This window comes from Abrus precatorius, unplaced genomic scaffold (genome assembly GCF_003935025.1).
Source record: "Abrus precatorius isolate BTA unplaced genomic scaffold, Abrus_2018 Scaffold6, whole genome shotgun sequence".
In the NCBI taxonomy this organism is placed as follows: Eukaryota; Viridiplantae; Streptophyta; class Magnoliopsida; order Fabales; family Fabaceae; genus Abrus; species Abrus precatorius.
In genome coordinates this window covers 20486835-20501468 of record NW_020874406.1, presented here as the reverse complement: position 1 = coordinate 20501468, position 14634 = coordinate 20486835, and the positions used below count along the sequence as shown (strand labels likewise).

Sequence of the window (14634 nt, the reverse complement as noted above, 5' to 3'; positions counted from 1 at the left end):
TTAGCTGCTGTCAGAGATATTTTTATGTAGTTGCCCTAGGGTTCTTAGAATTCTTCATAAACTACTTATATTTCATACAAATCTACATCCAATTATGCCTGGTCTAGTCACAATGATCTTCGTCACTTGGATCAAGTTTGAATGGATCGAATACTTAATTTGACTTCAAAATTTACAAGTTTGAATTCTATATTTTATCATGTAAGTTTGGGTTAGTTCAATTATATAGCCCTCTTTTACTTGCTCTATGGTTTGTCATGAGCATGGTGATGGTAATAGATATAGTTGGTTGATGAACGCTTGATGATCATTCTTAGATGAAGTTTAGGATGGGAGTGTTTTGATTAGTTTAGAAGAAGAAAAGAAAGGTTGAGGAAGGAGAGGGAGAAAGGTAAGCGGCCAAGGGGATGAAAAGTGAGAAAATATGAATGAACAGTAATCAATAGAAAAAGATAAAAAAAGTTACTGAAAATAAAAAATAACTTATTTGAAAAATGTTTAAAGGTTAAAATATTAAAATGAAACAAAAAAGTTAATTGATGAAACTGAATAAAAATTTTAGAGGACAGTATACTAATTTTGTTTATTTTATATGTTTCATTTATCATTTTGATTTAAATACTTTATATATTTTTAACTAATTTATATAAATCATATTTTTATTGTTTAATTATGAGAGATTTGTGTTGGATAACTTAATTTAAATAATTTAAAAATAAAAAATTAAGAGCATGTTTAATTTTTTTAAAAAAGATTTTTTTTATTTTTAAAAATAAAATATAATACAAAATTATATTGTATTTTATTTTTAAAAACAGAAAATTATTTTTAAAAAGAAAATCATGCTCTAAATATATATACAAAAAAATTAGGAAATCAAAATTTTGCGTAAATACGGAAACAACTAATGACATAAATGAATCATGTGAATTTTGTTAGGGTAAGCTGCAAAACATTTAGTTCTTAGAGTTAAAAAAAAATGTGAGATTCTTATTAATTGAAAAGTAATAAATCACAATAATATAGTTACTGAAAGTTTGGTTTAATTAATTTTTGAGGAAGTATTTGTTTAATTTCTTTGAAAAATGCTGTTGAAAACATGCTTTGATATCGCATATTAATACAAAAAGAAATGTTAGACAATAAATTAATGATTTATTTATTTATTTTACTTTTATTGATGGCACCTAATTCAGTATTAATCAATACAGAATTTCATTTCTGCACTTAAACTCCCAACACTTTCATTTCTGCATTCATTGATATGTACATTAAATCACCATTCCACAATCCCAAGTACAGTGTGTCTTTAGCGTGTATAATCTATCTTAATAAACTGCGAGGCAATTACAGTATAATTTAAAAACAAGCATTTGATTGCCTCTTGTTATTATGGTTTGATACTTAAATATGATTCCAGTAACTAGTCTTTGGATCTGGCAAGTTTTTACAAAACTTTTAAATTTATTCCACATACACCTTACAATTTCTTCCTCCTAGCTTCATTGGCTTTTACATTTGCACAAACTGCATTATAGGTGAGTGAATTTCCTTGTTGGTACATGACTTGGGTTGGACACCCTTTTCTCCATATTTCCAAATTTGAAAATTTTTGCTATTATGTATCTACATCCAAAAACAAAAATTCATCTTCTAATTTAGTATCAATGCTTTGAGTCAATCATACAAGAGCAGATATTTTATATAGGACATGTTATATTTTAACTATTAGTAATTTTCAAAGTCGAGAATACAAATGTATGTTTGGATTGACGTCCAATCTACTTTAAACCTGAATCCGGTTTAACACTATAAGATATTGCTTTTAGGTTAAATTACTTTTAGCAGTTTCTTAACACATATTGAATAATTGTTGATTTCCAGTTCAGTGGCAAAATTAAGGGTTGCATTGTGGATGAGGTAATAATCTAGAGAAAGAAAAAGAGTTTCTATCCTTTCACTTATGTTGCACAAAATAGCACATATCCATACGTTGGATAATGAAGCCTTTTTCAGTTAAACTTAATTGGAAACTATTAACAGATGAATAATTTTATTTATTTTTTGAGATAGTGTTCTTATATTATGTGAACCTTGCTACTTAATACCCAGTTTGAAGACAAACAATTTTCTTACCTGGCTCCTCCTTAAACATGACTGGCAGCACTATCTGCCACAAGCAATGAACCCTCTTCTTTCACAACCATTCCTTCATATCTTGCCTTTCTTTCCTGTTTGGTGGCTCTCTTGACCAAAGGGATCTTCTCATTTTCATTTTCAGTATGTTCTGTGAAGTCCAAGCCGTGACTTACCTCACTGTTTATGCAAAGAAATTGAAGGTGACTTGGTCCAGAAGCTGCATCAGAAGCCATGGAATCATCACTCTCTTCATCTGTATCTCTATTGCTTTCATTGTTGTTTTTCTCTCCTTTGTTTTCAGTGTGTTCATGAGCATTCTTGTAATTGTTGCCATGGTCTTCAATATCTACACTTTGCTCATCATCATCATCATCATTGGAGCCTTCATTGTAGAGAGGAGAGCCAATATAAGTGGTCCATCCAGACTCAGTGCCTTTGAATTCCCCTTCTGATGCTAACTCTTGGGAAGGTTCCATAGTGAACTTTTGACACGCTTAGAAAAAACAAGAAGAAAAAAGAGAAAGTGAACTCCAACAAATTTGGAAATTGATTTTTGCCTTCTATTTTACCTAGAAGTCCGCTAGTGGTTTTTTATAAACTCTCAACATTCAGTATTACAAATAGGACACAAGGCCTATCTAAACATTTCAGGTTTCACCCTCATTATTGAATTGGCAGTGTACGTTTTGGTTACCTGGCAATTCTATCACCATGCCCTCTATTTTTACAATCACTAGAAGACAAGGTTTTTGGTAATAATACAATAAAAGTAGAACTAGAAAGATTTCACCCTATCTAAAGCACAGAAAATTATTATTAGAAGTGATGGAAAAAAGTTGTCATAGCAAGAAATAATTAGATTAATGAAAAAGACCATTTAAGGAGGTGTACTTAATAGTATCCTCCTAAATATAATAACTCCTTTAGTTGCTATTAAGGTTGAGAGCAGATGCGGCGTGTCCACTTAATTTGTGAATTTAAACACATTTTGTCACTTTGCAAGGCTTCAAATTCAGTCATGTCATCAACAAGGGACAGCTTTTCTCTGACAATGTAACAGAGAAAGCCAACTGGGTTTTGGCCTTTTACAATAGGTGGCTGTGTGCTTTGATGAGAAAGGCATTTATGCTGCTGCTGCTTCTAAGCCCTTTTCTTCCCTTTCTTTTTCACTGTCTATGTTCTCGAAATGGGCGTGTGTTTTTCTTTTCCTTTGTTGTTTTCGTTTCAACAATGGTAGCAAAATGTTTTCACATGCTGGTGTGTTTTATTTACCTATTGAATCATTTTTGCATAAACATAAATTTATATTTATTTTAATATTAATAATTATCTTTTGCATTGAATTTGTTTTTACAATTTTTTCAATGTGTTTTAAGCACTATAATGTTTGGCTAAAGAGATATGAAAGAGATGAGAAGAAAATAAGAAGATATTTGTATATTGTCTCTCTTCAAATATTTGAGATCTTGAAAATAAAAAAGATATATTAAAATTTACATATTTATTAAATAAATTATCCTTAACATGAATATCAAATTTAGTGCTTTCATAGTTGTTTTCTTGATAAAACTATGAGGATTAAATATGTTTTTAATCATTATAAAATATTTTTTTAATTCCAACAAGTTTTTCTGTTTTAGTTCATAGTTAAAGTAAAATAGTTATTAGTTGCTGAAGTTACTTAATTTCCATTAATCATTGACTTAACTAACAAAGTTCTATATCATCATATTATTTTTTTTAAAAATAAATACATTTTAATTTCTATAAAATTATTAAAATTTATTTTTAGTTTTTATAATTTATTTTTTGCCTTAAATCTTGCTTAAAGTAAATAATTAATTTAAACATATTAACGTAGTATCCATCAAATTTAAATTTTATAAAGAATGATTAAAATGTCCAAGCATGCAAGTTTTCTTGTAGGAATCTTAACAAAAGATATATAAAAGCTATAATCATAAATTACTGTTGCTTCCTGCTTTGATAACATGAAAAAGACAATTCGCCAGTGAATCCAAAGGGAAGGCACTATTTTTCTCGTTTAACTTTACAATGTTCCCAGAAATCCTTCAAAGTTGATATCATTTTCTTTTATAGTATTTCAGAGTTTGTTTCAGCGTCTTCTTTCTTGTCTCATCTGAAAAAAGGAAGAACGTGGATGAGTCATGAATTGGGGTGATCAGATCAGAAGTGTATGTCATAGCCACAAAGGAAGAGGATCAGAGGCTCAGTGGTACAGAAGAAGGGGTCAGGGAAAGGTGTTCAAATCATTCACCACATAATTTTTGGGATACTTGCAAATTACTTTCAGTGGACACGCAAGAAAATATTACAGGGTAATTTTCTTTCTTTTTTTTTCTCTTTTTCTTTTAACTAACGCATAAATCTATTTTATAATTTATTTTATTTATCTCTTTAGTATAAGTTTTGTTTTGTAAGAAACTTACATTAAAAATAAATATAATATTACACAATTCATTATTTTGATGTGCTTCTACATGAATAAGAGAATAGTTTATTTATTTTTTGTCCTATTTTTTCTATCACATCATAGTAGTATAGATTGAATTATTTTCATTTAGGTTTATCTTAAATTTTATTTTATTTTTAATTGTTTAAATTATCTTAAATTTGTTATTTTTAAACTTTGATACACATTGTTAGAATTTTATGTGGCCTATAAAGAGGCTCTCTTTGTAATCAGTCAACAAACCTTTTAGGACTTATTTTTATATGAAAAATTATTAAAGTATGGAGTTTTGGAGAAAATTAAAAAAATGATAAATTTTTAAAAATGATTAATGGTGTTTTTTGGCATTTTAATTGTTTTTTATTATTTTTCTAGAAATTATCATTGGTGTTTTTTATTTTTAAAAATTTTCATTATTTTTTATAAAATCATCATTAACTTTTTATAAATTTTATTTTTTTAAATTTTTTTTGAAATCTTAAAATTTTTCATTGATACACCATTAACGATTTTTGAATCACATGTTTTTCTAATTTTTTTAAAAGCATCGTATATTAGTATATATAATTTTTAAATCTCATATAATAGCTAATTTTTATTCTTGATAAACATGTATATTAACTCTATTTTGAGTTTTTGATGGTAGACTAGAGATAGTTTTTGCCAATAACAAAAATTGATTATCCACTTGGATCATAGACGTTTTTTAAGTTTTATTGGATCTCTTAAGCACAATTTTAAGCTTGTTTTTGTATTCTAGTGTTTTGTTTGGAATATTTCATTAATTATAACTAGATAATGGTGCTATTTTTTTAATTAAAACTTTTCTAATTTCACTTTACATTGAAGTTGAGTAATATTATATTTTAGTTCAAAAATTTCAAAATTTATCTTCTTGACACGATCCTTTTCTTTTTAATCTTATAAAAACTCTCAATAGGTTAAATATGATAAACCTATATTAGATCAAGAGAAAGTTATTTTGGTTTTATCAATATTATGCTAATTAGTCCAAGTTAAGTTGTTGGTTATTCATACTCTTTTGTTTCAAAGTATTATTCTGTCCAATGCTAGCAAGATGGGATCATCATTTCTTGGAAAATTTAACAAGAAGGTGTCTAAAGCTATAGCATTGCCGTGCCACATCACTTTTTAGATAACTGAAGAATTACAATGAAGAGATTAAAATTAACGACAAATTATACATTAGGGAATATGAGTGGGCAATGCCCTAAAGTGACAGGGAAAGGGAAAGGGAAAGCGGAATTGCTCTGTAAACTGAGAGAAAAATGGAAGATGTGATAACAGAAGGAGGAGGAGCATCAAGGTTCTTAGAAGAAGACCTAAACATATTCACACCAAAATCAACACCTCTCCCATCACCATTCATAATCTTCTCCCACACCCTAAACCAACCTCTCAAACCCAAACTACTCATAATCGCACTCTCTCCCTCATCCCTCTCTCTCTTCCACAACTTCCCACACAAAACCCTCATCGCTTCCCTCATTCTCCCAGAACTCTCCCTCTCCCTTCCCCACAACACCGCCCTCATCCACTCCCTCTCCCCCACCACCCTCCTCGCCACCCTCCCTTCCCCCGTCGCCTCCCACAGAGCCCGCGCCGTCGCCACCCTCCTCGTTGCCGACCCCATCCGACCCGAATCCGTACTCATCCTCGACTCCATTGACCCGCGTAACTTCCGCGGCAAGCTTTCGTCCGACGAAACAGTTGCGTTTAAGTTGGAGAGTTCTGCTGAGAGGAAGATGAGTGACGGAGACAAGTTGTTGGGTGATTTGGCGTATTATCCTTCTGGAAGCGTCGTGGATGGGTTGGGTGCCGCGGTTCTTGCACGATGTCAGGCTTTGAACGTTAGGGCTAGCTTGTGCGTTTCGTGGCCTCAGTTTGACTCGGCCGTCGTGTCGTTTATAAAGGATTTGCTACGGCGTGGCGTTTTGCGTGGTTGTGAGTTGGATTTTGGTTTCAGTGATGAGGTTATGAAATTCGGGAGGAGTGTGGATCGGGGACATCAGTCTGAGTTGTATATTTGATTTGTGCTGCATTTTTTTATTATGTGAGTGTCTTTATGTGATGTTAGGATGTTCGTGTGGTTTATGGTCGGTGACTTGATATGGTTGTTCTTATTTGTTCTGGATTTTGGTATATTTGATTTTGGGCGCGTTTGGAAATATACCTGTACCAAGTATTTATTCATAAGCTTATACCATATATTTGATCATACAACTTTTTGAAATAAACCGAAAACAGCTTATTCTGATAATATATATACTGGATAAGTTACGGAAATAAGTTTAAAAGAGCATAGCTTATTGAAAATAGCTGGAAAAAAGCTTGTGAGAGTTGTGAGCTATGTCTGTAAGCGCTTCATAAACTCTTCCAAACTAGGTGTTTAATGAAATTAACTTTGAACCTTTGAGATGTCTTACATTAGCATCAACCATAAAATTTTAGATTGGAACGGGTGTTGTGGTCGGAGGAATTGATTCTTGTAATTTGCCTAACAGAATATAGATGGTTTTTGGTTGTGGTTCCATTTTTGTATTTTATGGCTCTGTGGATTTCTTTTACAAATGGACATGGAATGCAAATTGACAATATTCTTGCATGGTTACATGTTGAGGGCTTGTAGCAATGTCAGTTTCTATGTCTGATATTGATATCTTATGATTGGCTAACTATAACTTTGTCAATGTGTTTCCAAAATGGTTGTGGATGTCAAATTTGCATGTTAGCTGCTGCTGTTCTTGCAATTGATGCCCTGAAACATGGTCTGAGTATAGAGGATTGCTTGTTTTCCTTGAAATTTGCTTTTAATGATCTATCTCTTAGGCTATGTCCTATTTATGGCTTGTGTGGTCAATTACTTGCAAAGTTTCTGCTTATGGCCAATGAAAGAACTATTGATCTAGATGCTCTTTTGATTTGATTGAATGTTTGCGAAGTTGTGTATTGTGGTATTAAAACTAATGCTTTTGTTCTTGGACCATAAGCAAGATTTTAAATCTTCAACTACATTGTACCATGACATTTTGGTTGTGGTGGCTCTTCCAACTGCATCAAGCTGTGATTGGGGACTGCAATTGGTCTCCAATGGCCGCAGCATAATTGTGACTGAAATTCAACCACAACAGAAATTATAACTGTGACTATAGGTAGTAGGATGCATAATCGATGTAAGTTCTTTCCATGGCACTTCAGATATGCTTTTCAAATTGTAGCTGATTGTTGTCAATGAAACATGGTTTTTGAATGATGGTAGATATAGAGGAAATAGAGCCTATGTGAGAAAGATAATTTCTGTGCTGCCCCTTGATTCTGGTGATGTTTTTCATGGATAGACAACCAATCTAGTGTTAGCTACAGGCTGTTAAACTTGGTAACATTTGTTTTACAGTTTGAGTGAGGAGGTATTGAAATTTGGAAAAAAGGATCATGAATTCCAATCTGAGTTGAATATTTGATTTATGGTGTAATTTTCAATTATATGAATTTTTTTATGGCTATGGCTCAGTGTGGTATGTATGATTTTTAAGTTACGTTAAGATGTTTGTGTGGTGTTATTATGGTCAATTTTCTGCCCTTTGTCAATCAATTTTTCAAATGGACATAGGCTGTAAATTTGCAAAATATGCTGACTTATGAATGCAGATAACAGGATTACACTTCCAATGAACCTTGCCTTTTGATTGGTCAACTATAGCCTTGTAAACATATTTTACATAAGATAGTGGATGCCAAATTTGCATTAGCTGCTGGTCTTGCAATTAATGCCCTACAATACATGATCATTATTCCTTCTTGTCAATTCCATATCTTTAAATGAAGTGATTTTAATATTTTTGTTTATTTTTGTTTGTTCTGACAAAGTGAGAGCGCCGTTATAGGTGCTCTTGGAGCCAAGGAAAAGTGTTGATCTCAATGATTTTTTGAATTGAATGTTTGACCAGTTGTGTTGTGGCTGTAAAAGTAAGGTTTTAAATCGTGGCTCATCAAACTATGTGAATGTAACATATAGGTTGTGGGGGAATTCGTAACTGCACCAATCCGTGATTGCAAATTAAGTTGGTGGCAATTAGCCTGCTAGGAGCTACATAATTATAACTGCAACCTGATTACAATGGCGATTTTAATCCGGAATAGGCATAATCGAAGTAGGCATGTCTGGTTCAGCAGCCATAAACATCGGACATGCATATTTTTGAAGCTACTAAGATTAGCTTTTGCCTCTCAAAACACGAGTAGTTTCTTTTTACTGTGCTTGTAAAGATGCTTTTCAACCTATAGATGCGAATAGTCAATGAAACGGAGATTTAAAATGATGGTAGATATGAAGAATATTAGGTGATGCCTGCCTCTGAGGAAGATAATTTCCATGCTGCCTCTTGATACTGGTGATGTTTTCAATGGATACAGAACCACTCTAGTGTGACCTTCGGCAGTTGAATAACTGGTAGCATGTGTGTTAATTCCAAGTCTAAATTCTCTAGAAACAGGCTATTCACTGGTATTTAATGAATATATTACTCGATCTCTAGGAAACAAAAATGACTTTTACATGGGTGATAAAAAGAACGATCAGATTATGTGAGGAGATTTGAAAAGTAATTTGAGGTTTGGAAAAGGAGACAGACGCTGCTGCATCTGCCTCTTCTGAGTCCGCTTCTGCTAATGGAACAGAAAATGTTTCAATTCATGAGAAAATTTTCTATATATGGAACTAGTTTTTATCATGTTCCCGTCTTGTAGTTATTCTAGCTTGTTCTCATATTGGCTCCTAATCAATTCTGCATGTGCTTCTTTGATAAAAAAAAAACTACTGAAGTTGAGCATTGCCCAAGGACTTTGTCCTTGTTCCGAATATATTTTTTTCTCGGCATCGGTGTATCACCACGTTTAGAATAAAAAAACTTCGTTTTTCTTTAATTTTTTATACACACCGACGTACATGTATATCAATTCCTTTCTCTGTTTGCCCCATTTGATTATTACTCTCAATTAATCTTAAATCTAGAATTTCCGTCTAATTTACATCGTATCCATCATGAAAAGAAAAGTAAAAGAATTCAGCAATTATTGAAGGAAAAAATCACCATGGGTACTCTGAAGGGACAGTCCCATTCTTGCTTGATTCTGAATTTCTTGCATTTTTTTCTGTTTGAGTTTAGAATTTACCTCCTTGGACTATTTCCTGTACAAAACCATATAATAAATAAGAGATAGTCAATAATATAGATGAGAAATTTGAATATAATTGTTAAGCATTCTTATAGTTATATATACTTTAATCGTGTAGTTCACGATCATGACTGAAATCGCAATACATTTTCCTTTCTTATGTAAAACCAGCAAGAATTTGATTTAGTCCATAGGCAATCTTATACTTGGAGGAAAAAACGAGAAGGCTAACGTACAAATTGACATTATATAAACATATTTGACGTGTGAAGTACATATGCTTTTGTGACAAGAAAATGAATGTGATGTAATGCAAAATGGTTAAACCTAATTCATTCAAAGTTGGACTGTTAAAACCTGTCACAGACGACAGAAAGATGACAACAAAACGTGCAAATAAAAATATGGACTGATAAAGGGAAAACTGTAAACATAAAGTAACATCAGCTGTTATTAGTTTTTGTTTGGTGACTGGCCTTAAAAAGGTTTTAAGTAAAATTGCTAATGTCGGGCGCATAATTTCTAATAACATTATATTATTTTTTCTATACCCCTCTCTATGTAGAATGTAACTTTTAGTTTAAGAACACCCACCAACTTGATATTAGTTGCATCTCCTCTTGACTCTAAGAAAACATATTTTCAAATTATTCAAATAGCAAATGCATGGACAATGTAACTATATTTCATACAACTAGTATATATTCTCCGATTCCCACCCATATCTTCCACCCTTCATTATTTTACAAACAAAGCTGAAGTAATAACAATGGTTCCTTCCTTTCTTTCAAAATCCTTCCTTTTGCATGTTGTTCTTGTCTTTTGCTTTCTTGGTGACACCACATTGTATGCAAGTGACCCTCCTCTAACACTGGATTACTATGCATCAACTTGCCCCACTGTGTTTGATATTGTTAAGAAGGAAATGGAATGTGCAGTGCTTTCTGATCCCCGTAATGCAGCCATGATAGTTAGGCTACACTTCCATGATTGCTTTGTTCAGGTTTATAACTCTCCACTATATTATTGGCAGTGTTTTCATGCTTAAAAAACATTTCTCATTACATAGTACAAGTTGTGGTTATTGCATATTACTCTATTACTTTTTTTGTACAAGAAAACATCAATTACAATTTTCTCAATTCTAAGGAAACTTTAATCAGAAACTGTTAGATGAACAAATAAGAGTGAAATTAATTAAGAAAGGAGATAATTGTGAAGATATAAAGGGTATAATAAGATATTAAAAAATAATTTGAAGTTAAATAAGAACTTTAATTGTATTTCTTAGCTTATATGTAATTACATAAAAGGGGAAAAAAGGAGTTTTTAATTATCGTAATATAAAACCAACATGAATCTATTGAGAAAAAGTACACACACACTACCTAAATGTGACTTTGATGGGTTCAGGGGTGCGATGGATCAGTTTTGCTAGATGATACAGTGACACTTAAAGGTGAGAAGAAAGCAGCTACGAATATCCACTCTTTAAAAGGTTTTGGACTTGTTGATCAAATCAAGAACATTGTTGAATCAGAGTGCCCTGGAATTGTTTCTTGTGCTGATATTCTCACTATTGCAGCTAGAGATGCTGTGATTCTGGTAAAAGAAACTTCATATAGTCTGTACAATGTTTTTGGTAAATTGTAATCTTTAATGCATAGAAAGTACTAAAATTGTGCACATGCCTCTTGTAGGTAGGTGGACCATATTGGGATGTTCCCGTGGGAAGGAAGGATTCTATCACTGCAAATTTTGATCATGCCAACACTAATCTTCCCACTCCAGATGAGAACGTTCTCTCTATAATCTCCAAGTTTCTTTACCAAGGCCTGTCAGTAACAGATATGGTAGCCCTTGCAGGTGTGTTTCTATTGTTGAGATAAAACTTTAGATACAGATTTTTAACTTTTTCCTTCATTCGTCATTCAGATCCTGAAAAACAGTTGTAGGTGTTGTGTGCATTCTTCTTAATTTCTAGAAGTTATCATTCAAACATGGAAAAACAGCTACAAAAATGTTTAAATTCAGAAAAGGAAATCAAAGAATATGAGAGTTTCATGACTAATAATAGACCATAACATTTCTGTAACTAGTGATTTCGCTGATGTGATTCATCGGAAATAACAAGTTATGGTAGATGAAGTGTAGTTACATCAGGGATGTTCCACAACTGTAAATACGCGACAATACTGCATACCTGAACTGGTGGATCATGGGTCTTCCGTTATGCGTTATTAGACTTCGAGCCAGCATATAAAGAGTAGAGTTGTCCTTGTACAAGTTTTAAAAAGATTTCTTTGCATCATTACTTCAATAAAACTCTTTCTACATCTGTAGTTTAAACCTTACTTTTTACCCAAAGAAAACTTATTTCTGCTAAAAGGAAACAAACCAAATTGCATGGATTCAATACTCAAAATATGATCATTGTAAGATAAAGGGTTGGTTTGAGTGAAGCAAGACAAAGTCTTAATCTGATAGATTGCAGGGTCGAGCTCTCGCTTGTCTCCTTGTAGTGAGGTAAATATAAATGCTGAGTCTAGAGGCTTTCGCCACCTTAGACTTCAGCATTATTCCCCTTCTCCTAATTTTTTTTAACAAATATATGTATGTATATGATCATCGGCATGCAACAAATGTCGAGACTTGATTTTCTAAAAATATTTCTAGCTGTATGAAGCACTTTCATCATAGTACATTTTCTAATTACTAAGCCTGCAGGAGCACACACCATTGGCATGGCGCGGTGTCAGAATTTCCGGTCAAGAATTTATGGAGGCTTTGAATCAACTTCAGTGAAAAATCCAATCTCTGAGAGTCACCTAAGCAGCCTGAGATCTATTTGTCCACCAATTGGAGGAGACAATAACATAACAGCTATGGACTATGTGACACCTAATCTCTTTGACAACTCTTTCTACCAATTACTACAAAATGGAGAGGGACTTCTCAACTCAGACCAAGATATGTACTCAAGTGTGTTTGGAATTGAAACAAGAGAGCTTGTTAAGAAGTATGCAGCAGACCCTCTTGCTTTCTTCCTGCAATTCTCCGATTCAATGGTCAAAATGGGAAATATCACAAACTCAGAAAGCTTCTTCACTGGAGAGGTTAGGAAGAACTGCAGATTTATCAACACATAAACTTCGTTTTTTTGTGTTTTATGTACGTTTTGTTTGTTTCCACACACAAAGAACCACCAAATTTATGTATTGCAGTTATGGCAAGTTGTTGTGTCAAATCTAAGCTAGCAATTATTAAATGAACAATTGAAGGGAGAAGAAGTTGATTTCCTTTTACATCTAAAGAAAACTGCTGACTTCGAAAATGAAAGTTCTTGGAGCCAATACAAGTCCTATCTATATGCCATTATATGTTAAACATGAGTTCTTGAATCAGAGTATTTTTAGGAGTTTTAATTATGTCATGTGGCTTATTGTATATTGAGCATTCAAGTTTCTTTTAATTAGAACTTAAATTTTTTATAATTTATTTCTTTTTTTAAACAATTCTTTAATTTAGTCCTATATTATATGCATTAATATTGAAATTATTTATTCTTTCTTAAATTTATTAAATTTAACATAATCATTTCATATATTTTTTATTTTTTATTTAAAATAATTTAATTTAATAAAATATGTGCAATGTAAGAGAAACTCACTAGTTTATATTAAGAGTAGTTCAAAGATATTTGTTTTGAACGAAATTGCGTCGAAGTTATTTATATTAGAAATTTTTTTTCAATATATAAAAATGAAAGTACTACCAAAGTAAGTTCTCTAAAGATTTGAGCTATCAAATTAATTCTTTTAAGAATTTTAATCATTATCATAATAATCTTTCAAAGCTTTTTCCTCAAACTAGAGTTTTTCAAACCACTTGGTCAAATTTTTTTTTTCCAAAGATTTAACTCATTATTAAGTTAAACTTTGTTTTTTCACTACTTCTTAAGGACTAATATGGTGACATTTTAAAACTTTAAAGGATTAATTAGATGATAAATTAAATACTTAAATAACTAATTTGATGACAAAGTTTTTGAAAGACTAACGTAATACTAATTTAAATTTGTCACAAACTAATTTGGTAGTTTAAATATTTAAAAATCAAATTGGTAACACTTTTATATTTAGAATATCAATTTAACGTTTTTTTTTCTTATCTATATCTTATGTGTTGTAAAGTTTTACATATATATCCACATGTTTTTATAAGAATAAAAATTTAATGGCAAATAGATAGATAAGTTTAAGGTTAATTAAGTTTTGAATCTTTAAAAAATTTTGTTTTTCAAGTTTAGTATTTCATTTTTTTATTATTTTAAATAAGTCTCTAATAAAATATCTTCAATTATAAAATAATCTTCTGTTATTTTTCAATTGATCCCTCTAAATATCTTAATTTTTCATTTAATTTATCATTTTAAGAAGATAAAATGAAAAACTTACGATATTTATATAAATTAAATGAGAAGCTTATAATTTTGGTTAAACTATATAAAAAATCTCATAATATTTAAAGAGACTAAATAAAAGAACACAGAAAAACCATTTAACAATTTTTGTGTGTGTAAAAACTCATTTAAACAATTTAAAAAATTAAATTAAAATGAAAAATTGTTAAAGAATAAAAAAACTTAATTAAAAATTAAATTCATTTAAATTTTGTTAAACTCGTCTCTACTTGAATTCGAACATCCTTATTTCCAACCATACCAAACCTTTGAACGCACAATTTGCTAAATCTTTTGTTTCCCAACAACAACCCCCAACCAAAAATTGAAAGCATCTTCCATATACTTTCTTCATTCTGTTTTG

At 31.4% G+C, this 14634-nt stretch overlaps 3 protein-coding genes across 3 annotated transcripts; 2 read left to right on the top strand and 1 right to left on the bottom strand.

Annotated features, from left to right (window-relative positions):
- Window positions 1-2147: 2147 nt before the first annotated feature.
- Window positions 2148-2615, bottom strand: LOC113870362 (suppressor of Mek1-like). The gene has a single exon (XM_027506957.1). It carries the CDS (start codon window positions 2613-2615, stop codon window positions 2148-2150), a length of 468 nt encoding a protein of 155 aa, XP_027362758.1.
- Window positions 2616-5843: 3228 nt separating this feature from the next.
- Window positions 5844-7048, top strand: LOC113869574. Its single transcript, XM_027505962.1, has one exon. The coding sequence runs from the start codon at window positions 5902-5904 to the stop codon at window positions 6661-6663; it is 762 nt and encodes a 253-aa protein (XP_027361763.1). The 5' UTR covers window positions 5844-5901; the 3' UTR covers window positions 6664-7048.
- Window positions 7049-10577: 3529 nt separating this feature from the next.
- Window positions 10578-13010, top strand: LOC113868721 (peroxidase 11). Its single transcript, XM_027504561.1, has 4 exons — window positions 10578-10811; window positions 11222-11413; window positions 11509-11674; window positions 12536-13010. The coding sequence occupies exons 1-4, from the start codon at window positions 10578-10580 to the stop codon at window positions 12955-12957; spliced, it is 1014 nt and encodes a 337-aa protein (XP_027360362.1). The 3' UTR covers window positions 12958-13010.
- Window positions 13011-14634: the final 1624 nt, after the last annotated feature.

Coding starts and splice junctions, on each gene's coding strand:
- LOC113870362 (XM_027506957.1), bottom strand. CDS start 2,615: ATGGAACCTTCCCAAGAGTTAGCATCAGAAGGGGAATTCAAAGGCACT.
- LOC113869574 (XM_027505962.1), top strand. CDS start 5,902: ATGGAAGATGTGATAACAGAAGGAGGAGGAGCATCAAGGTTCTTAGAA.
- LOC113868721 (XM_027504561.1), top strand. CDS start 10,578: ATGGTTCCTTCCTTTCTTTCAAAATCCTTCCTTTTGCATGTTGTTCTT. Junction 10,812..11,221: donor TCCATGATTGCTTTGTTCAG/GTTTATAACTCT, acceptor TGATGGGTTCAG/GGGTGCGATGGATCAGTTTT. Junction 11,675..12,535: donor AGATATGGTAGCCCTTGCAG/GTGTGTTTCTAT, acceptor CTAAGCCTGCAG/GAGCACACACCATTGGCATG.